Source organism: Camelus ferus, chromosome 6, assembly GCF_009834535.1.
Source record: "Camelus ferus isolate YT-003-E chromosome 6, BCGSAC_Cfer_1.0, whole genome shotgun sequence".
Lineage (NCBI taxonomy): Eukaryota > Metazoa > Chordata > Mammalia > Artiodactyla > Camelidae > Camelus > Camelus ferus.
This window is the reverse complement of record NC_045701.1, coordinates 62,415,456-62,439,936: the sequence shown is the minus strand read 5'-3', so window position 1 is coordinate 62,439,936 and position 24,481 is coordinate 62,415,456. Positions and strand designations below refer to the sequence as shown.

The window sequence follows — 24,481 nt, the reverse complement described above, 5'->3', positions numbered from 1 at the left end:
TGTTCCCAAAAGAGATTAGCTATAGTTTTTGTTTTAGACTCTAAAACTTCTCTAAGCATTTTTGCTTTATTTCTCTTAAAGCAGTTGAATTCACATGAATTTGAAGTCTTTAATGGATTTCTCATCTCCCTTCTCAACCCTGTACCCACTATCACATTCTAATCAACTCCCTGTGATTTTTTTGTTAGTTGGGTTATTAAAATGAATATTCAAGTTATCACTCTGTTTTATAGATAGAGATCTTAAATGATATGCTATTATCTATTCTCTAAGTTAGATCTCTTTGTGCAACTCCTTATTAAAACATTTGAAGAAATCGACTTAAAAACAAACAATTCTGAAAATATGTAACATCTTGATATTGCAGAAGAAACGATGATGATGATGATGAATTGGGTACACAGTTAACTAAAACCAGAACTACAAATATATTCACAATAAGGATATAATGTAAGATTCATATGGTTAATAAATGTGTGTATATCTATCTGTCTGTCTATCTGTCTATGTACCTATCTATCTGTTATCTCCAGGTTAAAATCTCACTTAACATTTCATTTTCCCATGAAAGTTTTTTTTAAACAGGTTAACCATTGTTTGATTCAATACTTAGTTGAATTTCTCTTGACATTTGAAAGCTGAGAAGCATGGTATTATACATTAATACCAAGAATAAATGTTTAACAGAAACTTATTCTGCCTTATTAGGTTACATTACTAAGTTGAGAAGAAAATACTGTGTCTTAAGATACATTCTTCTTGGTTGTCTGTGATTTGTAAAAATATACTACTGTTGAAGTAGTACCACTTCTATTTTTTCTTCAAGTAACAGACTTAAAAGGGAGCCCCATTAATATTAATAATCAAGTTTGTATACACAGTGAAAAAAGAGGAAAAGCAAATGTTACATTACAGGAAGCAATAACTAGATTATTTTTTCTTATTAAAATATTGGTCTTAAATTTTTTCTCTGTACCCAAATCTTTTTATTTATACTCTAAACTGCAGATTGTGGGGTATAATTTTTGAAATTGTCTAACTACATTTCATGATATGTAAACTGTAATTCAATGTATTTTAAGTTTAGAATTATATGTGTTTATACAGATACGTGATTATCTCACTTTATAATGTATTTATAGTAGCCTAGCAAGCCCTTTTATTTTAGGAGGGACCCTTGAAGATAATTAGCATATAAAGTTTCATTTTAGTGTAACTTTAACCACTGATGTCATATGAATATTCCAGTTATTTTTCTTTAGCAGATTTTCCACAAATAATAGATAGGAGAGTCACCACGAATCAATTTTGTCACAACAAAGTGATTCCAAAGTGATATTTACTGAGTTTTCTTGGATCCTTGCAACTGGAACTTTGGGGTTTGATGAGGTTTGTCAGAAGACAGAAAAGATGGTGTCACTTCAGATCTGATATTCCTGGGTCTGGACTTAAAGATTATCTGTTGAAGATTGATTCTTCCCCATGTCCTCTCCAAATTCAGATCTCACTTCTCCAGAGGTTTAGAAGGCCCTATTTGACCACTGCCACACAGAAAAAGACAAAACTCAAGAAAAATAATATTACAAGTTGACTGCTCTACAAGATACAACATAATTCTTAGTTCAGAATTTCATGACTTTTGGCACCAGGCCAGTACACTACACTGTTAACAGAACAAAGAATGGGAACAAAAAGCACAATTCCTAGAACTTAGATTTATTTAACTTCTTCCCCAGTGTAAATTCATCATACCCTTCAAATATAAGGTGTTCTTATTACCAATGTAATTTTTCAGCTATGGGGACAATTTTTTTCTTACATGAGCTAGGTAGGCTAGAATGGGTATGGCTCATAAGTACATAACATAAAAAGATAGGAGGGCAGCCAGGTAGGGAAAAGTAAGGAGAAAGGAAGCAGTTAAGAAATGTTTTCCTTCAAATAAAATAATTTTACAATGTATTTGTTAATGGCAAATCTCTGAATGAAACATAGATCTAACAAATTTAAAAGTTCATGTCCTTTTTATTGAGTGCCTTCAGCCATCAAGTTAACATTATTCTCTTTAAATATTAAGTGCTTTACACTCTGCAAATGAAAATAAACACACACGCACAGAGACATACACACACACACACGCATGCACACACAAAGGAGTTTTCCTTCAAATTCCTAAGTTCATAACTCCCCTAACCTGCTTCAGTGATTCTGGGTAGAATTATATTTTTCGCAGGAATGCTTTGTCCTAATTTTGTCAAAAAGAGATTGTCACTTAAATTATTTTTTTTCCACATCAGGGAACACTTAAGTACTTGAAAGAAACAATGACTTTCATAATCTGGATGTTTATATTTGTCATCTAAAAATGAGCTCTGCTGATTCTGATTGGAAAAGCATTTGGTTTAAGTAGAATAAAAACAAATAGTAACTTTAAAAGTAAAGCTTAACTGGGACTTCATAGGCTGTCTCCCTAACTATTCCTTTCCCAAATAGGTAAGTACATAGAGTTAGCAAGTTTTCTAACATAAAATTATTAATATTCCTGACTCTGAAATGAAATCATGTCTTTTACATTTTTGTCGTCCTTTGGCCCTAGAGTTTCCTGTGATTTACTTATTACAATGGTGATTAGTACATTGATACATCTAATTTGGAGCCAAGTACTGAATTATAATCTTCACACCATCTTTTTTGTCAGCAAATGAGTAAGATAATGAGAAAAATTATAAGTGGCTTCCTGTCCAGTAGTGATCTGTGGTGGATTTTGATAAAAACTGTGAATGATTCTGTCACTACTAATGGATCTCTGTGATTTGGTTCTCCTAAACATAACAAGGGAGCAACTTAAATGAAATTGTAACTTTTTAATACTAAAGTCAACTAAGCATGTGCATATAAACATCAAGTGGTATTAAGTTGGTTCAAAATTAGCATGAATTTACAAGCTGTTGTCATTTAGTTAATATCTATATTTCCCAATACTCTGAGATCCAAACATTCTAAATCCTTGCACTTTTGCCTCTTGCCAGCATATAAATTTATAAATAGCTAAATTTCACCTGTCTTAGTATGAGACTGTACCTGTATGTTACCAAGGAATATGTCCATGAGTTTGATAAAAGGCAATGAAAGTAGGCCACTTAAGAGACTATGTAGACATTATCCATGGAATCTTCAGCATCTTATCCTATTCTTTAAAAAGTAACATTTGGCAGATGGTAGAGAGATCCTTAAAGTAGTAGACTTAACATAGTAAAACCAATTGTATAAGTTTCAGAAATCAGGCAATAGAGGCATAAAATTATAATCAGATTAGATTGGGAGGAGCATTGTTTCACTTACACCATTCATTTCTTAAAAGTTTGCTGCTAGGTTAGGGTGGATATACAACTGTTGTTTCTTGAAATTATCTTTCATTTCTTTTACGAGTAAGACTGTCTTTGTAAGTTTACACTAGAAATATATAGGTATTTTTGGTAAATTGAATAATCAACTTTTGTTTTTAGACAACTTAGATTGATTTATAAACCTTAATCAACCACAATGTGGTAATTAGGGATTTTGTTTTGTTTCTTAATCAAAGAAATGAAAATTTTCTTATCCACATCATCTTTTAAAGCAAAAAGAGGAAACTGATTATTCTGGGGTCCTGATTTTTGGGGAGAATATTTTCAAATGATTTGAGTTAGTCAACTCATCAGTCTCATAACCAATAAAAAGAAATGGTGACTGATGGGAGAGATTAAAACATAAAGGTAAGGAATAGAGAAGACAGAGGGGCAAAAAGTCACAGAGGCAGAAGTATAGAAGTTGAACTCAAATTTATTTTTAATTGAGCACCTACTATGGCCCTGAAAAAAATGGCTGATATACCACTAAATGTTATAAGTTTAAATAAAAGGAAATTAAAACATAAGTGTTTAGTATTTATTTCTAAAACATCATTCTGAATGACCCATTCAAATAAAAAGTTTTGTTTCTGACTGATAAATATGCACATTATTCAGTATGTTCATTAGGTACCCACTATAACCAGGTACCTTACGAGGCATAGTAGGTGATAGATGATGAACGAGGAGTACAGTCTCATAGGAGCTTTGTCACATTTGTTACTGAGCTGAACAGGCCCTTCTTTGTACTTCTTGATAGGCAGAGTATGTAGCTTAGTGGTTAAGTACAGGAATGTAGAAATCAGATAGGTCTAGTTTCAAATTCCAGCTCTACTATTTAGTTTCTGTGTGATCTTAGGAAAAAGACTAAGTCTCTCTGAACCTTGGTCCCACATCTGGAAAATTAGAATACTTACCTCATAAGGCTATAAGGATTAATTAAAATTACATCTGTAAAGCATTTAGCAGAGTACAAGGAGTGCTAACTAAATGGATGCTGGGATTACTGAGACCCCTGGGATGGGTGGATCATGGGTTTCCAAATCTGGGCCAGTTTCAAGTTCTTAACATCAAATCTAACACTATTTGCTTCAGTTCTCTGGCATTCATCCTGTCACCCCCAGTTTATTGCACCTCAGGTATCAGGAGAGGGGAGACATTCCACAAGGATATGTTCCCACAGAGCCTTTCAGTACCCTTGAATCCTAGGTGCCTTCAGAGCACAGGCTTGTATCACTGAGAAGCATTTGTCACAAAAGAGGTGGAGGTGGTGAGGAAAGATGAAGAGCTGATCAAAGTAGATTAATAGCAAAAAAAAAAAAAATTGTAACTCATGAAACCCATTTAGAATTAAGAAATGTACCAAGTTGCTTTATTCTCAACTATGTATACATATACATTCAAGTTTTTCTCTTCTGGTTGGTACTAATTTAGCATTTTGTTAATAACAATGACAAGTTTTAGGTTTAACTGTTACACCGGTTCTTTGGGGAATTTTCCAGAGATCTATTAAATATATCAGTTCCTTAGTTAGTGATAAAGGAACAAATATTATTTAATCAGGGAGAAAGTTGCCAACCATCACCAGCTTCTCTTCCCACATTTTTAGAATATAAACATTGGTATATTATCTCAAGTATTTATGCATACCCTTGGCATGTTCCTAACAGTTGTTTCACTAGGTACTGTATAGCTCTGAGTGAATTGGTTTAATCTAATCAAATCATTTTAACCTATCATATTTACTTCCATTTCTACTCATCTCACCTAGAAAATTTCAAATGTTTATTTTTTAATTCAACTTTTGTGTCATGTTCAACTTTTGTTCTCAACTACAGTACTTAAATATGATTTTTAGTCAGTCATATTTCTTTAATTGATGCAAACTCTCCTTATTTTAATTCTTTAATTTTTATAACTAGCTCCTGGAATCCTTATGTTCCTTTTCTAATTTTTGTTCATACTCAAACTTCATACATTAAACTTTAGCCATGTACGATTTTACTCACATGAGTCATTTCTCTGAATATTTTTACTTTAAAAATTCAGGGGTGATTAAAATAAATTTCTGAGGCTTAATCCACTGCTGCCTTGGTTGTGCTTTATTAATCCCTGAGATTCTTAGACCTGTTTACTAAAGAATTATAAACATCTGAGTTGCATGGTAATTGGTGGCAAGCTTGTTAAGCACTGACTCCATTCCTCAGGATTTCTTGCTGGAGAACAAAAGGCCCTTTTAGCAAGACTATGTTTGTGAGACAGAAAGAGAAACAAGATTTCACATATATAGATTCTCCCTGAATTTTCAGATTTGGAGCCTAATCATGTAAATTATAAAGGCAGGAGGAGGAGGCAGCTTCCACAGCCTGGCTTCACCGCCTTCACAGCACAGGATGGCAAGAGGCAATACTAAGTAGGTACAGCTCTGTAGCTTCATCCACCCCAGGAGAGAGGAGAAAGAAGTGGGAGGAAACTGGGCCGGAGAGAGGTGCTGAATACCTTTCATTCCCCCTAGTTTTAAAAGGCAAGTAGCCTTTAAAGGAACTCTGCCTTAATAAGGAAAATTGTACATTATACTCACAGAAGCTTGTGCAGCCGGAGCTAGTTGCAAAACAAAATGTGTGTCCTGTGTATCATGCAACTGGCAGAAAACAACATTGTGAGGTGTGGCTTTGTGAACTTATAAACATCTATTATGAAAATCAGAGATTATGTTTAATATTTATATATTTGCTTGCTAATTGTTGGCTGTTAGTATGTGTCTAAACTAAACCCCCTTTCCTTATGGAATAGGAAATCCTTTTTACAGAGTGGTAGTGTTTAGAAAGACACCTGTTCTTTAGTGGTGGGAAAGCCATTTCATAGAGATTTTAATGAGGGGGTCATGGAAAAAAGTGGTCTCAAAGAAAATGATGTCTACTAAGACTATATAAATAGCTTGGAAATTTGGTTTGAGTTAATTTTCTCTCTTTACACTACTCTGACGGTCTCTGGGTTTGTTACAGAACTTTTGTTAGATTCCTATCAGTAATGTATATACTGTATTTCATTTTAAATTGCTTTTCAGATTTAATTACTTGATAAAGTATTGTATCCAAGACTAAGATGAATCACTTTTCTTGGTTTTTCTGCTTTATGTTTTTTTTTTTAATTCCTGATTTCTCATTCATCTTTTCATGTGTTTTCCCCACCTGTTCTTCCCATTATTTTGTTCTAATTCTGCATGGCTCCGGAACTATTTCAATTCTTACTTAACACCTCAACATATTCTCACAAATCTATGAGCTCACACTGTGCTCTAATATAATACTTCTCTTTCAACTAATTCTGTGCTAGTCACTATGTCTCTCAGTTCTCTTGGCAACTTGTTCTTTTATGCAAATTGTATACAAAAATATGACTTGCATATCTTAAAAATGTGATGTAAACAAAAAGAACAATACTGTTAAATTACTGTTCATAATCACAAAATTATACTTTTAAATATAAGAGTTATTTAAAATCCCTTTCATTATGAGACGGGTATTACAATACAAGTAATTCACATTGAAAGGCATTCTATCCAATAGATGTGTTGATTGGTGGGCCAGTTTTGCCAGTGTTTTAATTCACATGTAATTCATGTAGACTCTGTGTCAGCAACAACTAACAGTAATACTACTTTTTAAAATGATAAACTAGTTTCATTTATATGTTCTGTGATTATTTTATAGTTCTCAAATTTTATAGTCTTTTACAGAAAAAAAAAATGCATGGTGATAAATTGCAGTTTGCTATAACACATTTTCTCCAAATCTTAGATAGTATAAAACACAAGACATTTTTCTGCACACTCTACTTTTATAAAAAACCAGATTTGTAATTGATTTCTTTATTTTATTAGATTTATCAATATACATGGCAGCTTTCTCAAATCTCAAAGTAAGTTCCAAAAGTATGTCATTTTAAAGGTGAAAAATCATTTTCCTTTAGATGTCATATTCCTAAAGAACTATTAAAGTCTATTTATAAACAAAAATAATTGATAAACTAACACACTTTAGAAATCAAATATTTTAAATTATTTTAAATGAATACAAGATATGCCTTTTTAATTAACTATCATAGTTAAATTTAATATCACAAAACAAAATGACTTGTCCCCACTAATTTCTCAAGTGGGGTAAAGTCACTGGGTTTTTACACTTAATATAAGTTTTAAATGTGCATATTAAATGATAATATTTTATCAATTATACGAAATATTCATTTATAGGAATTTCCTTAAGTCCATCAATCTTTTTAGGCCAAGTTAGAGCCCATGTCAATCTTCGAGGTTAGATTCAGTGCACCTAACCTGCCTAATAAACTTGTCAATTTAAGAATATGAATTTTCATTGATAAGAAGGGGAAATAAACAGTGACTAAATCACTGTTCAAGTTACAAAAAAAAAAGCTAAAGTGAATGAGATAGTTTCAAATAATTACTTTAAAAAATTTTTAAAATTTAAACAGGAATGGCCAATGATGTCAGGTTTAAAGTTTCATATGGTAACCTTAAAAAAAAAACACATAAAAATAGTGAAGTCATCATCTTATTGATAAAAATACCTAAACTTTAATAGTCATTGAAGGGGTAACAACCACTTGTAGTCTACATTTAAAAGTAATTTTAATCATAGCTAAAACAAACTAAAAACAAAGAATTCTATTAAGAAATAACAAAAATGATAAACATTTAATAACACCTAAAATGTAGTTACTTAAGATCCTAAACAAAAATATTAAACCTAAGAGGGCTCTGAAACTTTTTTCCAACAATTCAACTTATAAAATCATTTTCTAAATAGCTGATATCCTTTGCTTTGGTGTTTTGTCTGCTAGCTAAACATTATACAGTAGAAAATCACTTATGTTCTTTTCAAATGCTTGGCATTATAATGTGATCTCATATCTTTCCTCAAATTAAATTTTGCTCCACATATTCCACATGTATACAGATGAACATCCATGTGCTGTTCCAACTGTTCATTATTTGGGAATATCTGAAAGCAGACCTGGCATATAGTCTCACCGGCAGATAAGTGAGAAATCATATGCCGTACATGGTCATGTTTTCTGAAGTTGCCTTGATCACAAATGGAACAGACATACCTGGCCATGCCTTTGTGCATATCATTGTGCAGGCGCAACTGACGTTCTCTTAAAAACTGCTTTCCACATGTCTGACAAACAAACTGTTTTTCCTTAGTATGAACAGTATAGTGTTCTCTTAAGTGACAGCGCTGATAAAATCCTTTTCCACACAGATTACAAAAATGCTTTCGTCTGTGATCTCTTTCGTTCTCTTCCATGATGGCACTCTTAAACATGTCTTGGTCTAGGCAGCTAGACATATGTTCAACTACTAGATTTTCAGTTTCAAAACGCTGGCCACAGTTAGGACATCGAAAAGGACAGGCAGAATGTTTAAATAACTGCTTTTTTTGGATACTGTTTATCTGGAAATGATTGTCCCGAAAATCATCCAACATTTCAACAAACATATCCCTTATTTCAGACTGCTCATCAGGATTCTCTTCCATGTCCATTTTCTCCTCGGTGTTTCCTAACCCGTTCATCGTCAGATCTTGGGGTTCTCCACACCTCTGGGCATGTTCCTGAAGCTGTCTACCCTTCACAAGTATTTGTCCGCATTTACCACATGCGCAGATATTCTCGATGTGTTTGGCTAAGTAGTGAGACGACAGGTCCTCCTCGGTGATCGTGAGCCCACAGAGCTCACAAGATGCGTTTTCAGTATCCTCTTGTACTGGACTGCTGTCGTTTGGGGGCCTTAGATTTTCCAAACCACTTCTTTCATCAGCGTTTATTGACATCCGAGGTTTCAGACTTTTCCTCCCACTTTTTTTAACACTGACATCTTCTTCCACGTAGTATCTATAAAATGGCTCTTCAGGTTCGTCTTCTAATTCGTCATTGTCAGTGGACTCGTTACAGTCTTTATCGGTAACTTTAATAATGTTAAAATCTTTCAGTTCATCTGTAGGAATATCTTCTGGTTCCATCTTGATAATGATTCTTTTCCTCTCAGCAGCTCTGCTTTTTTCTTCGCTGGCTAGTTCAGACTCCACTGTGCTACTTTTTCTGCTGCCAGTAGTTGAGGCTGAATCATCAGCAGCCTGGCTTGTGTCTCCTCTGTATTTGTCTGTCTGTGCAGAAAATGTTTTAGAAGAATCCTTTTCACCAAATTCAGCTTTGATATTACTGTCTTTCCCATCTCTAATATCCACTATTCTGTGATAGGATCTTGTGTTTTGGTATGAATGTCTGTTAGTACAGGTTAGCACATGCTCATCTAATAATTTTTCACAGCTAAAGCCAAATCCACAACTATCACAGGTAAAACTCCGTCCAAAGCGTCGTGACACACGTTCTTTTGGAGTAGATAATTTGGACACAGAACTCTTCTTACATACATCAAATAGTGGTTCAGGAAAAGTACCTAATTGCAAAGACTCTTCATCAGGCTCTCTATTATGGGGTGTATTTACTGTTGAACTTGGCTCTGCACACCACCTATTGGCTTCACTGCCATTTCTAGCTACGGTGTCTTCATACATTCTTACCCCAAATATCATTTTGCTGTTCTGTTTGCTAGAAGCAGAAGATGAACATTTTGAACTGGAACAATCTGCATCCTGTATGTCTTCTAAGCAGTCAGGAACATTGTACAGCTGTAGGTAGTTCATTGCCACTTTAAACTGCTCAAAACTGGAAGGAGCTGTCATAATTTTTCCTAAATACATAAACTGCAAAATGAGATCAAAGCACTCGGCACTAATTTTCATGTTGCTGAGATTCAGTTGTGCAGTACTGTGCTGATGGTTCATGAAAAACATTCTAAAATAGGAGCTACAGGCAGCTAGAACTGCTTTGTGTGCTTGAAAGTAAATGTCATCAATCGCAATACAACAGTCACAGAGAAAACCCCATTCCCTTTGGTTGTTTAGCTGCTGAAGGACGTAGCTGCTGTGGCTGGGCTTTGCCATCTTCTATTAATTAGGGACCTATATGAAACAAAAATATTAAAGTCAGACAAGCTATCAGAAAAACACTTGAAAAAAAGAATAATTTTGGCCATGACTTGTGAATTGTGTGACTTTGCTATCAAGGTACGAATAGCTTTCCATTCTAATGTAGCACAATGCAATAATATATACCGGAATCATTTTTAAAATTTGTTAAGTGAAGATACCCAGCCATTTATTCAAGCTTCTGATTTTTATTTTAAGAAATATAAGCAAAGATGTCAAAAGCAAAAACTATCATTTTGGTTTCATTACAACTCTAGTGGGAAAAAGGTATACTGAATTTGAATGGAAAAAAGACACTAGTTAAAAGTACTTGAAGGATACAAACAATGAAAGTAAATAAAATAGCAATTTAAATTGACAGTAATTAGATTGCAGAGTATTAAAAACTTCTTAGGTGATTGACATAAAGGAATTATTTATTGCACATCCTTAATTATGATGTGGGTATTTTGGTTGTGTCAAAAGAATCCTTATGTTTTAGATATACATACTGATCATTTATTGATAAAATGATGTACCTAAGATATGCCTGAAAATAATCCAGGGGGTGGGTGTGGGGGCTATAGAGGATAAAAGACTGCCATGTGTTGGTAACTGTTGAAGCTGGGAGGTAGATATAATTCTATGCTTGTATGTTTGAAATTTTTTCTTAGAAAAATTCTGTTTACAAAAGCTTATTAGATTACATGGAAATGGCACCAAACAAACAGATTTGATCAATGCTCGTCTCTTTTCTTATTAGAGAAGCAGTAATTCTGTAGAGTCAGAGTATTTGTCTGATAGGGGTTGGCAAGCACATCAGGGTATAAAGAAGCAGTGGATCTACTTGGGAAGGAGTTACCTATCCTTAGATTGTAGATTTTTCTTCATTTTTTAATCATTATAAAAAAAAAGTATACAAAAGTAACACATGCTCATTGCAAAAAACTGAAACATAAAAGTACACAGAATAAAAACACACTTTATATCACAAACCTCTTCCCAGAGGTAACCTCTCCAATTATATGTCTTCGGATCTGTTTACATGTATACACACAGAGTCAACAGCTACTGAGTACCTACTATGTGCCAGGCACACAGTTTTGTTTTTGTTGTTGTTGTTGTTGTTGTTTTACCTAAATGGTATCATACTGTATATACCTTTCTGCAACTAGTTTTCTTCATTTATCAACATATGGTAGGCACTATAAATATTTTTGAAGTAGGGAGTTGACATCAAATGAAGAAAAAGAAGACAAACATTTTAAAAGGATTATAAACCCTATTATATTATAAAGCTAAAATAAGATTCAATTTTAGCCTCAGTTTTTAATCTGTATACATAAAACTTCAGACTCTATCTTCTACTTAAAAACAAGTTCCTACGCAATATGACTGAGCATAAAAAGAACATTTAACAAGCTGTTCAGGGAAATAAAATGTTCATTCTTCAGTCCCCAAACCCTTCAATTCCTGCAGTAGTAATTAAGAGATTACCTAAATTTAGTTACTTCCACTTGCTTTTTATCTGTTTGTCACAGATCACATGTGATCTCATACCCCTATTCCCCACTACCTAAAGATCACCCTGCCTCCTTCCTGCCTGAAGACACAGAGCTACATAGTCAGGATGTGCACCTGGTGAAATGAAGGTGGCTTATAATGAGATCTCCTGCCTTCTTAAAACTGCAACCAGAAGGCCTTCTCTGTAAGCTAGATCAAGTATTTCAAATAGGCACAGTATTTCAACCTTGTGTAACTCCAATATCTGTACTAAAATTAAGAAGTCATGTTCAGTATGTACCTAAATACAAAAAGCAATGTATGGACAAAGATATTTATCAATGTGTTACTTATAACCTGAAGTGCCTGGTAATAAGGGAGTCATGAATAAACCAAGGTAAATCCCCTCCCTAAAATTCACTGTCATGTGGCCTTTATGAAAATTATTATTTATGAATGAAGACCATAGAAGAAAATGAGAAAAGATTTCAGGATGGAAAGTCAACTAAATAAACACAGGCTATGAAATTATATAACAATTACAATTACATAAAACAAATCCAAATAACAACTAAACCTTATTCAAAGGGTAAAAAAGGAAAAAAAGAAAAAAACCCCACAAAAATATAGACCTCAAGCCCCATTTATGTACTTTGAGATTTCTCAGTCTATAGGTATTCTGCAGAATTCATAGAGAACTTTAATGAATAAAGAGTGTAGGGATAGGTATTATTGCAAATTTTTTCTAGTAATAAGAGTTGTTCAAAAATGAAACAAACTCGTCCAAAAGATGAGTGCCCTGTGGAGTTCAGAGATGTTGATGACAGTACTGTCCAAAGAGCACAGGCTTCCAAGGGCTTTGGATCAGAAGGCCCGAGTTCCAATCTAGGTTTGCCACCCTGGATAACTTGTTTGTTCTCACTGACCCCAAGTTTCCTGAATGGTCAAAGTGGGATAATAATATCTCAAATAATGTATCAAACATTAGGATTCGTAGGAGCAATGTGTAAAATGTCTAGTGCTTGACTTGTGATAATTAATGGAAGTAACAGTGGTGGTAGTTGTGGCAGTGGTGACACTCACTTAAGCGTAAGAGGTAAGTTTGACCAGATAATCTTAAAGTTTCCTTCCAAATAAGAGTCCAGCAGGATGAAAGCCAGCTTTTCATCTGTTTATCTCTTAAAACTTTGAAGCTGTAAATATCCCATGCTTGAAATGATTACATAAAGAACCTAAAAGTTCCAAGGACCCTTCTAATCTAAAGGAAAAGCAGTTTTATGGTCAGCAACCAAAATTAATCCAGCTACACAGAAAATCAATGACAGTCATCATTCAATTAAATTAGTGAACATACATTCTGTGTTAACATAAACAAAACACTACAAATAAGAGCATCAACAGCATCTTAACACACGTTAATTCAACAAACATTTGTTGAGTATTGTGGTGTACCAGGCACTGAATAAAATACTGAGAATCAACAATAGCATAGGTACTCTGTAATCTGAAGGATACATAGTTGCAGGGAATTTTGACCTGTTCCAGATTAGTGACTTCATTCAATATATACTCTGCAAAGTGCCTACTTTGTGCACAAAGGCACTGTGCTGGGTGGAGAAAACAGGGCTCTGGGTCAGACAGACTTGAGTATGAATCCCACCACCTCCATATCTGTGTGTATGTTTCTTTCCCTCATACAGCTCCAGCTGAACAATATCTTATCTGTGTGTATGTTTCTTTCCCTCATACAGCTCCAGCTGAACAATATCTTTTTGTCTAAAATCAGTGCTAACACTTTAGCTCCTAGACTGACCTAAAACTGCAGTTTCATCAATGTTATTATACAAATATGCATGTTCTGAGTAAAGATGATTTTAGGGAGAGTAACTTTTTTTTTAATTGAGTTATAGTCAGTTTACAACGTTGTGTCAATTTCTGGTATACAGCACAATTCTTCAGTCATACATGAATATACATATATTCATTTTCATATTCTTTTCCACTGTGAGCTACTACAAGATATTGAATATATTTCCCTGTACTATACAGTATAAACTTATCTATTTTATATATACCAGTCAGTATCTGCAAATCTCAAGCTCCCAGTTTATCCCTTCCTATCCCAATTCTTTTATTTAAAATTGTTTATCTTTCAACTGTTTTTGCTTTTCCAACTACTTCTGTGATTGCTTTTGGTTGTGTTACTAGCTGCATCACTGGTAGAACAAGTTTGTACAGCTAAAACTCAGGGCTGGGGTCGAGAGTAGAAACTTCAAATGTGATCAAAGTCAAGGGTTCCCCTAAGGCTAGAAGGACACCTAGTGTGGAAGCAGTTCTCCAGAGGAACAAAGAGTTAGGGGATACAGAAAGATTTACACTGGATTTTTAACACTTTGAAAAAGCTTAACCAGCTCATCTCAAATTCAAAAACAGCTACCAAGCCCATTAAGAATATTAAGGAATTTCGATATTTGTAGGCTTTTAGAGCTTAGAGATCTAATCTAGTCCAAACTTCTTATTTCATAGAAGAAAGACAAAGATGTAGTGCTGTTAAACAATGTTATCAAAGATGCAGTTAACTGTGTTGAAGTAGGTACTGGGACTCCTGACCATCCAGATGGGTACTAAGCACTGAACAGTGGTTACTACACACTTCTTGGTACTATGCAGTGTGCCCTTCTGCAAAGAACAAGGACGGGGCATGTATCCTTAATATAGGGTTTATTAAGGCTCTAGCACAATTAATTACACCATCTGAACACCATCTGTAACATGGTTGTATCTGCATGTGTGTAGCTAGTCTTATTCAGTAGATGTGTTCCCTATGTTATACTCTGTAAGTTGTTTAAGTAAATTTTTCACTGACATGGTGAGATTTTAGAAATACTTTTCCTTCATTGCTAAATCTCTTAAATTGGAAAAAAGTTTTGCTGGAAGTTTCCTTTGCCCTAGCCTTAGTCAAATGATAAATTAAAGGTCTATAAATAAACATATAAAGTGAATGAAAAAGTAAAGGAATTCCGGAGTGACTTCTTTAAGGCAACCCATCACCCTCTAATTGCGTCATAGACTTGCATTACCTAGGACAGCCCCTGAAGACCTCAGTGAGTCTGCAGCAGAGCCTAGCATCGCATGCAATTCAGCACCTCAGTCTCTGAACTGCAAACACTTACCTCTGGGTATCAAAGGAAATTTAAATATATATATTCATTTCCTCATACCTATTTCTTATATGACTGAATGTAAGTATATGGATTTAATTTGAGGGCTATAGACTAACTTCTTAAGAAGCCTGAAATATAGTGAAAGGATTTTCTCATGTTTATAAATCAGAGTATCAGAGTGTACTAAACACCTATAATGTTCCTAACACGGCATAAAGCATTGAGGTAGAGGATGGAGAAGGGTGGTATACAGTAGAGCCAATTACATATGAGGGATTACATTTTAAACCAAGAAACAATTTGACAAAAATTAAGTACTAAATTATATTGAATAAAGTTCAGTAAGTTTAGAAAAAGAAAAGCATGAATTGGACTAGAACAGTAGGCTTTAGGAAGGATTTGAGTGAAGTCTTGATGAATGAGTAGAATCGAGAAAAATAGAAAGCAAGGGGAAAGGCATTTCAGATACCCGTATTGGTGTGTGCGTAAATAACTGGAGAGAGGTACACAGCAACACAAAAGCTTGGAAATGTAATGAGAGGGAAGGGAACTTTGTTTTATGGCCTTCCTATCAAAGTGCCAGAGTTTAGTCTAAGCAGAGGTGTGTGTGGCTTAAAACTAGAGCCTGGCACATCAGTAATATATACGTATATATGTACACACATGTATATATATATGCATGTAAATATGTATATCATTTTATCATTTAATACCCATAACAAACTCCATAAAGTATATACTGTTTTAAGACCCATTTCCAGATGAGAGAACGAAACATGATGTTACATAACCTTCCTAAGGCCACAGAGGACTTGGTGAGATTAGAACACAATACGACTCTTGAGCCTGAGATCATAGCCTGAACGACTTTGCCACCTATAAAAATAAGGTCACCTTGGCAAAATTCTTTCCTAGAATACCATTTTCCAGCGTATACAGTATCCCAATCTCTAAATTTAAGCTTAATAAAATTTTCTAGGTTTTCTCCTTGAGATTTCCAGGCAGAACTGGTTGTATAAGGCTCCCAAAGGTAAAAGGTCTTTACTTCAAGGCACTGAAATTGGACAGACATGATCAAGTTTAGAAAATTTTATTCACTTTTTAGAACAAGCACTCTGGCTGGTTATTAGACTACAAATTCAGTACTTAGTACAGGAAGTTCTGAAATTATAATTGGGTTATGTTCTAAAACTTTATTTTTAAGTTTTTTATTTGTAACTTGAAACACGTATTCCCATAGAAACAAAGCTATAAATGGTGGCTCCATTCCATGCTCACACCCTAAAATATTTAAAAGCCCTAAAGTAGCTGTGTGTTCATTTGTCCCAACACTGCTGCAGTAGTACCTGCATTTTTAGCACTAACAGCGGTACTGTGCAGCAATGCCTACTACACCCAACTCCCTGGGACAGCACGAGGCTTACCAGCCTTTGTGTTCCCTGTGCCTAGCACACTTCCCACATAGTTGGCACTTAATTCATGCTTGTTAAATGAAAGTATTAAATAAGAGCCCAGGAAGCATACACTGATAAATTTGAATACCAGTCCTACCATTTATTTAGCTATGAATTTTCTTAACCTCTCTAACCCTACTTTTCTCATCTACAAAGTAGAGATAATCATACTCCTCACAGAATTCTTCTATAAATTAGAGATGACAAATGTTTGTCTTTTCAATCTGCGCATAATATGATTTTTCTTAAATATTAATGTCATCATTGTGAACAAAGTTCATAGAATTTTATGAAATAATCAAGTTCAACCCACTGCTTTATAGATGAGAAAACAAACTGAGGCCCTGAGAGGTTAAGCTATATACTCAAAGTCACGTCTAATTTTAGTGGCTGACGGGACAGGATCTTGGTCTCCTCAATCCTGGCCTAGAGATATTCCTGCTATTCTAAGAGCAGCCCCCAGGGAGAGCAACACCTGGCTGGCTGCTTTCTCCTCTGCATCAATTATATTCTCCTGAAAAACAGGAGCTGTTCAAATTTGCTAGGGTTGTTTGCACCTACACAAAATAGCCTGAAACTGTTGTGCTTTGGGAGACTGTAGTTTGTTGGCTGGTTAGTATTTTTCCGTCTCCTTACTTGTCAAGCCAACAGCTGTCACTTCTGAAAGGTGTGCTGATCTCCTGCTGCCCACCATTTCAATGTGTTATGGGTGATGAAATTAGATAAAAACTCACTGAAACTGAATCTACATAAATAATTTCATTTTCTGTGAGGACCTAGGGAAGTGTTCTATGAGTAAGATAAGGATTTTAATGCCTGCACTCCGTTTAATCTATTTTTATTGCTGATGGGCAACAAATTGCCTTAGTCTTTGGCTTCAAGCCAGGGCACTGGATAGCTGAGGCTGTCAACCAATTTCTGAATAAATGAGTTTGTTACCTTAGTTAAGTGCTAGGTCTAGGAAATGAATTTAGCCACAAAGAAAGCAAAGGGAACATACTGGCTTCTGAAATACTCCTCTTTCCCTCCAGGCGTGGAAGAGGAAACGCATTTAATTCAGGCAGTCTACAGTTTGATCTGTTCATCCTAAAGCAATATGGCATCTTCTGACCACCAGAGGGCACTGGGTGAACAGCAGGCCTCTCTCAGCAAAAAGCAGCTTCACTAGGAAGTCCCTTTTTGCACGTGGCATACAGATTCTTAGGGTTCATTTTGTGGAACTTATATCTATTCCAGAGTACTCACTCTGTGACTTTGGGACCCACCAAAAACTGCTCGGGGTCCCCGTCTCCACCATGCACCAATCACCCAGGCTACTTGGGAATCACATGGGACTTCTTCCTCCTAATTAACTATTCAATCTTGCCAATTTTCTCACTAAGTATTTCTCAAATCTGTCCATCCTTACCTTCCCTGTCCTTCTGAGGCAGGGACTCATTACTCCTGAATTATTACAATAGGCTCCTTAACTGGTCCCTCAAATCCATCTTTTACCCTCAGACGATTCATAAGGAATAAAAATCAGACCCCATAATCCTGCTTAAACCCTTCTATGGGTCCTTTCACATACCCTCAGGCTAACATACAAACTCCTTAGCAAGGTATACAAAAGCCCTCCGTGCCCACCCATTTAGTCTCCTGTTTGGCTACGTCCTGCTTCAGGCTCCGTGTTCAAGCAGCATAAAATATCTTGTCACCCCCACTCCATATACTTCATGTATTTTTTATCTCCATTTTTACTCATGCTTATTGGTTCTTCTGACTCCCACATATCTTTTAAGAATCAGTTTATCACTTCCTCCAGAAAGCCTTCTGTAAGACCTCCCTCTCCCACTGTTTTAGGTTTTGATATTACTCTGTGTATCATCTCCTTATTTTGCACTTATTATGCTATTTTCAATCATCAGAACAGCAACATAAAGTAGATGTTAACTTACTAGGTGTGTGAACTTGAGCAGGTTGTTTAACCAATCTGTGCCTCAGTTCTCTCATCTAAGGATGGGGATGGTATATCTTTCCAGCATTTAGAGTTACTGTAAAGTAGTGTTTGTCACGGAGCAGGTGCTAAATAACAATCAGCTACCACAATTATCTATGTGTCGGTCTCTGAACTAGACTATGAGCAACTTTAAAGCAAGGACTCTGGCCTGTTTGATTCCCTGCAACACAGCAGGTACTCAGTAAATGTTGCTAAGTGAGGCACCTCTATGGCTATGGGAGGGACTACCCAGATTTCTTCTTTCAGCAGATCCACACATATTTTTTAAATGTATTTTTTTCCGATTTTGTAGCTCCAAGTGTTAAATTTTTAATTCTAACCAAAATCCTGAAAACTTCACACTCTTACCTAATTAAGTCAGTAAAACCAGGGGGGAGAGTAAAGCTCAGAGGTAGAGTGTGAGCTTAGCACGCCCGAGGTCCTGGGTTCAATCCCCAGGACAGCCACTGAAAATAAATAAACAAATAAACAAACAAACAAACAAACAAACAAACAAATAAATAAATAAATAAAACAATTACCTCCCCTCACAGCCCCCCCTGCCAAAAAAAAAAAGTCAGTAAAATCAATAAAAAAGTATCATAAAAAGTATGTTCATAGTAAGAAACTGAACTCCATTTTTAAGCATTAAATCTATTTAAGATTCCTCCTAATCCCAAAGCAAAAGCTTTCATGCTTTCATACATGATATTCCCTTGCTTAGAACCTCTTCAATGTCCAGATCACTCTCTTCAAGAAGTTTTCTGATTCCAGGGTAAGGCAGATGCCCCTCTTCTGTGCTTCCAAAACAGCCTATACCTACAACTACAGGGTGACAAATAGTGTATCATCCAAGCTGGGATGCTCTATCCATCACCATACTCACAGCAGGGATTATAATTATGTGGTTCCCCTGCTTTGCTGTAAACTCCCTGAGATCAGGGCATTGTCTTAGTCATTACTGTATCCCCTGAGCCTCTAAAAGTTGCCTGACATTTAGTTGATATTTGATCAGTTTTTGAATGAGTAAGTGTTGAAGTAAGCAAGTTTTATTTTGCTTATCAATTTTTTTGTGTTATTTCAATTATGGCAATTTTTATATAGAAGTCAAAATTTTACAAAGTGATTTTCCATACATTATACAACTGATTCTCCCAACAACCCTTAGGTAGGTGTTTTTATTATTCTCATTTTGTGAATGAGGAAACAGGTTCAGTGGTTGATACTCAAGTGTTCATCTCATAAGACAGGACTCAAACTCTGACTCTTGATTCAGAGCCCTGACTTTCAGTTTCTATAAACCAGACCATACTCTTTCTGGCAATGACTATTAACTGAAGTGTCCCTTTGGACACCAAGCCTCCCAGAGTCACCCCATTCGCATAAAACCTCATATTGCAGGCAGAATGCCCTGCCCCTCCCCATCTCCTCTTCCATCTGCTGACTCCCACTGCCCATCAGAGCAAGCCCTCCCCTAATACTAAAGATTTAAAGTGAGGATGGAGCTCTTCACTTATCTCTAAAAAGGATTATATGCATCTCACATGCAGACAACAAACAGAAAATATGATTGGCAATTAAATTCTTTCTTTAGTTTCCCAATATTATTTTGAAAATCATTTTTTAAAGTCGGTAACTTTTATTTATAACTAGCAATAAATCTCCAGAAAAGAATATGGAGAAAAATATTCCATTCACATCAGTGACAAAATTTTTAATTACTAATGACTAAGTTTAATGAATGCCTCAGGACCTACATGCATAAAGTCTCATTGAGGGATATAATTAAGGATTTAGGAAAATGGAAAGATAAATGATGTTTTAAGGTGCAAAGACTTAACATCACAAAAATATGACTTCTCTCCAAATTAATATACAATTTAATTCAAATTAAAATCCTAACAGGCTTTTTACTTTAATTGGATAAAATTATCTTTAAGAATAAAAGGAAAATCAACTTCTGGCATGACAGGGTGTGAAGTATCAAGGGTCTGCTCCCCAGAAAAACTGATGAAAATTGTTTAAACATTTTAAGTCTCTGGAAACAGGCCTAAGGGCATATAGCAAGTAAAGAAAATCTACTCAAGAAAATCTACTCAAATTTGGTGAGAACTAAGAGATTTTGTGATATCTGAACCAAGAATGCTCCCTCCCTTTCCTCTCCAAGGTCAGCAAACCCAATCTCTGCTCAGGCTGCTGCAGCCAAGAACCCAGAGCTCCCTATCCCCTGAGCTCTCAGTCATAGGACTTTCTTCCCTAGAGGTGCAGGAATGGCAGCATTTCTCATCCTTTGCCCGGCTACCAGCAGCTGACTCTAAATTCTGGGAGAAAGTGGCCAAGAGGTGGGAGTTCTATTCTTCCATCCAGCCCCTACTGGTGGGGTGAATTATATGGTATATGAATTATATCTCAATAAGGATGTTTTTTAAAAAAAAGAATAAGTGGAAGAATATATGCCAAGAATAACAAAAGTATGAAAAGGGAGCACATGAACCCCCAGATATCAGAATTTAAATAAGGCCACTATAATCAAGCCAACATGGTATAGGCATAGAGATAAACAGATCTGAATTGAGACACAGAAATAAATTCCTATGCATGTAAGTACCAAAATTGATTTTAAACTCAAAGCAGAGTAGTGTAAACAACACCCAAGTCGCCAACAATCTCAAATAAGCAATGTTGATTTAACTTCTACATACTGTTTTGGGAATTTGTCTTTAGAACATCAACTACTTCACAGCTCACTCTTCTTGAATATACCAGGCTAAGGAAGAAGTGATTCTGCACTTTGACTAAGACTTCTTATAGTTACTATACAAATGACAATACATACCACCATATAAGTACACTTAGAAATCTATCCTAAATATGTACCATCTCCTTCCAGGCCACATCTGAAAATTGCACAGTCATTAATCCTCTTCTTTCCCCTAATTTCTTTTCCTTGATGTTTGGCATGTGCCTCTGGATACTGATCAAGGGGGAACCCCATCATCCCATATCAGCACTGGGATATCCTGGCAGTGGTCTTAATGGCAAGTATACCCATTCCTTCCCAACTATAAATTATGAAACTCTTAACAAACATGAGGGTTTTGTTTTAATGAGTTTGGCCAGTATAAATCAACCTATCAGAGGCTTGACACCAACATTAGAAGTGTGAGAACTAGCCCACCAAGCTACGGTAAGCACTTCATAAGGACAAACTTAAAATAGCAGCCCTGCTATATTTAAACTCTCATGTCTGTTACTTAATCATAGAATTTTAAATCAGTCCAATGCAAAACATTCCTTTTTCCTTTACCTGGCCAATTCTCATCAACCTGAGTAGGGAACAGAGAACATAAGCCCATGAATCATCAGGGCCATCCCTAGCAGGGTGAGGCACACACAGCAGCACATTATGATCAAGTGTTATCTTCTTTCCTTCTCAACAAGGAATTGACTATTAACAGTGATTACCTCTTGGGAGTGGGAGTCAAGAATGTCTTTCATTTTTGTATTTTATGTACTTCAGTACAGTTTGAATTTTTACAAAGAGCACGGATTTCATAAAAAAAAATCTCCATTTTGAGAAAAAATAAATATGAATCATTTTTAGTTTGGTTCCCATTAGAGTATAAGAATAAATAAAATAATTTCAATATTTTATGGTAAGAGATATCAGCACAAGAACAAAGTATCAGGAGAAAAGGTCTTACATAGAGACCAAACTGACCTCTCAAGCAGATGTTTTTCAAATATACCTCGATTTTCGGGGGAGGACAACAAATTGTAGCTTAAAAATAAAAATCTATGGGAAAATTTCTGCATTTTTATCCCAAATGGTTTCCTCCCCTTTGGGCCAGAAGCTTAATAGCTAAGGCTAAGCACTTGCCCTGGATGGAGGAGGAGAGGTCTTGTGAAAGCAGACAATTCTTTTCTCTTGCACTTTAGAATGGGAAACGGTGCTGCAAGGACCACAGAGACACCCTTAAAAAGCTACCTTCCCTAGAGCCTAGCAAAAGAGAATGAGGAAACAGCACAAAAATTCTGCAATGTTAAAGCGAAACACAAGGTCAAGAGCAAGTAGCTGGGACTGTGCTCTGCCCTGCTAAGGTCCTGGTTAAATATGGTTTCTCTTTCTCTACAATGATACCTCAGGGCTCCCCCTTTCTCCTAAATTAGGCCATACTGGGGTAGGGAGAGTAGAAAAGCTTCAGATAAGACCGTTCAACCTGAGTTATTCTAAACCATGAAAATGTGGTCATAATGAAGAAGTTTGTTTTTAAAATGAATACAAGACGTTAATTGAAGGCTGTATTTCTAGAATGTTTTTATTAGTCTTTGGAAAAGCATTTCACCTCAACTATGTTTCAGTTTTCTCTGTTTAAGATGAGGAAGCCCTCATCTAGCTTCCAAAGCCATTCAGTTATTTACTGAGACTTTATTACATATCCAGCAAGTGATTCAGAAGGAAAAGTTTCAAGGTTCTGATGGCCAGCTTCAAACTTCATCTTTTTGTACCCCAATTCTCTTCATCCCATCCATTTGAAATGACAAAATTTAATAGAATCTAATTTCTCCGTTTCAAAGGAGAAGGTGGTGAGTGCTTTGGAGTTATGAGAACTGCAACCTTAACCAAATCTGGTCCAGAGAGGCTGATTCTAAGTCAAAGGGCCTGGGACCACTTCTTGGGCTCCACTGTCAAAGAGAAAACTGTTCCTGCCGTGATACATACTGCATGGAAATACACTTAGGCCAACGGAGAATCTGCGCGTGACTACCACGTTAAAGCTCGATTTAGGAATATTATTACACGCAGACAAATGCCTTACTGTCCCCAGACAACATCAAGGACTTTCATCAACATCTCCTTGACGCTCCCAATTTGGAAAACGCCATGTCAACCTTTCAGATACCGTAGACGCATTGCTTAGGTAGCAAGGGAGCCTGGCAAAGTGGCTGAGCTCAGACCCAAGCCTACATATTTTAGTGGTAGCGACGCTCGATCTACGTCCAACATATTTACCGAACACTCACAGAACTTCTAATAAGCGCCCACCACTTGGAAGCGAAAGCACTTTCTTCCCAGGAAACTGAAGATCTTTCCACTGAAAATTCCCAAACCCGAGACCTATCACTTTTTACTGAACAAAAAAGCGTGTGTGCCGGCAAGAGGGAGTGGGAAAGAGCGTGGCAAGAATTTGCACGGCTCTGACGCCTCCTCCCTCGGAGCGCGCCCAAGTCTGCGGCCTCGGGCTCCGGGACACTTCCCCTCCCACCCGCCGAGGAGCCGCGGTTGTAAGTTGAGAGAAGCGGGCTGGGCACGTCAATCAACTGGGTCCTCCCGCCTCCCGTCTACACCTACCCTCCCCTCCCCCCTCAGAAAAATAAAGGCAGAGAAAGAAAGGGAAAAGAAGGTAACTAATTTGGGAACTAGTTGTCGTGGGGTCTCCGTCTCAGACCCATGGAGGCCGCACGTCCCCGACCAGGCGCGCCAGCGGGCGGCGGGATCAACCAGGCGGCCCGGCAGCCGCCCGTCGCCGGTCCTCGCAGCGCGTCCGCCGCACTCCGGCTCCCCGCACAGGTCGGCGCCGCTCCGGCCCCGCACTCCGTCAAGCCCGCGGCCCGCCGCCCTCTGGCCCGGGCCAAAGTTGCGCAAATAGCCCCACAACTGGCAGATACTCACCGGCCGCAGCAGGAACCGGGGCTGCGGAGATTTTAGGGAGTTTAAGGCAAATCAGCCACGGGAAAGGCAGGCGGAGGCGAAGGGGCCGCGAGCTGCAGTGGCGACGGCGCGCGGCGCTCGGGCTGGGCTGCGCGGAGAGGCTCTGGCTCTGCCAAGGACTGTGCTGCAACAAAGGACTTCCGCTGCCGCACAGCCGCGCCTGCCGCACCGCACTGAGCCGGCCCCGCTTACGCGGCGACTCCGGGTCTGCCCACCAGTTCGCTGCGG

At 36.8% G+C, this 24,481-nt stretch overlaps 2 protein-coding genes across 3 annotated transcripts in view; one reads left to right on the top strand and one right to left on the bottom strand.

Moving 5' to 3' along the window:
- Positions 1–54: 54 nt before the first annotated feature.
- Positions 55–24,465, bottom strand: ZBTB1 (zinc finger and BTB domain containing 1). 2 transcript variants are annotated; one of them, XM_032482165.1, is made up of 3 exons: positions 24,215–24,465; positions 8,520–10,435; positions 55–1,541 (listed from the first exon to the last, which is right to left on the bottom strand). In XM_032482165.1, exons 2-3 carry the CDS (start codon positions 10,415–10,417, stop codon positions 1,505–1,507), a joined length of 1,935 nt encoding a protein of 644 aa, XP_032338056.1. In that variant the 5' UTR covers positions 10,418–10,435; positions 24,215–24,465; the 3' UTR covers positions 55–1,504. The 2 variants fall into 2 exon arrangements, with proteins under 2 accessions (XP_032338056.1, XP_032338055.1); XM_032482164.1 differs by lacking the exon at positions 55–1,541 and having other exon boundaries at positions 4,730–10,435.
- Positions 23,916–24,481, top strand: part of ZBTB25 (zinc finger and BTB domain containing 25) — a 41,009-nt gene continuing 40,443 nt past the window's right edge. Inside the window, exon 1 of the mRNA XM_032482178.1 lies at positions 23,916–24,112. The gene's annotated coding sequence lies outside the window, so the exon portion shown is untranslated. The remainder of the gene's footprint in view (positions 24,113–24,481) is intronic.

Bases quoted from the DNA above. Each gene is read 5' to 3' on its own strand.
- ZBTB1 (XM_032482164.1), bottom strand. From the start codon at position 10,417: ATGGCAAAGCCCAGCCACAGCAGCTACGTCCTTCAGCAGCTAAACAAC.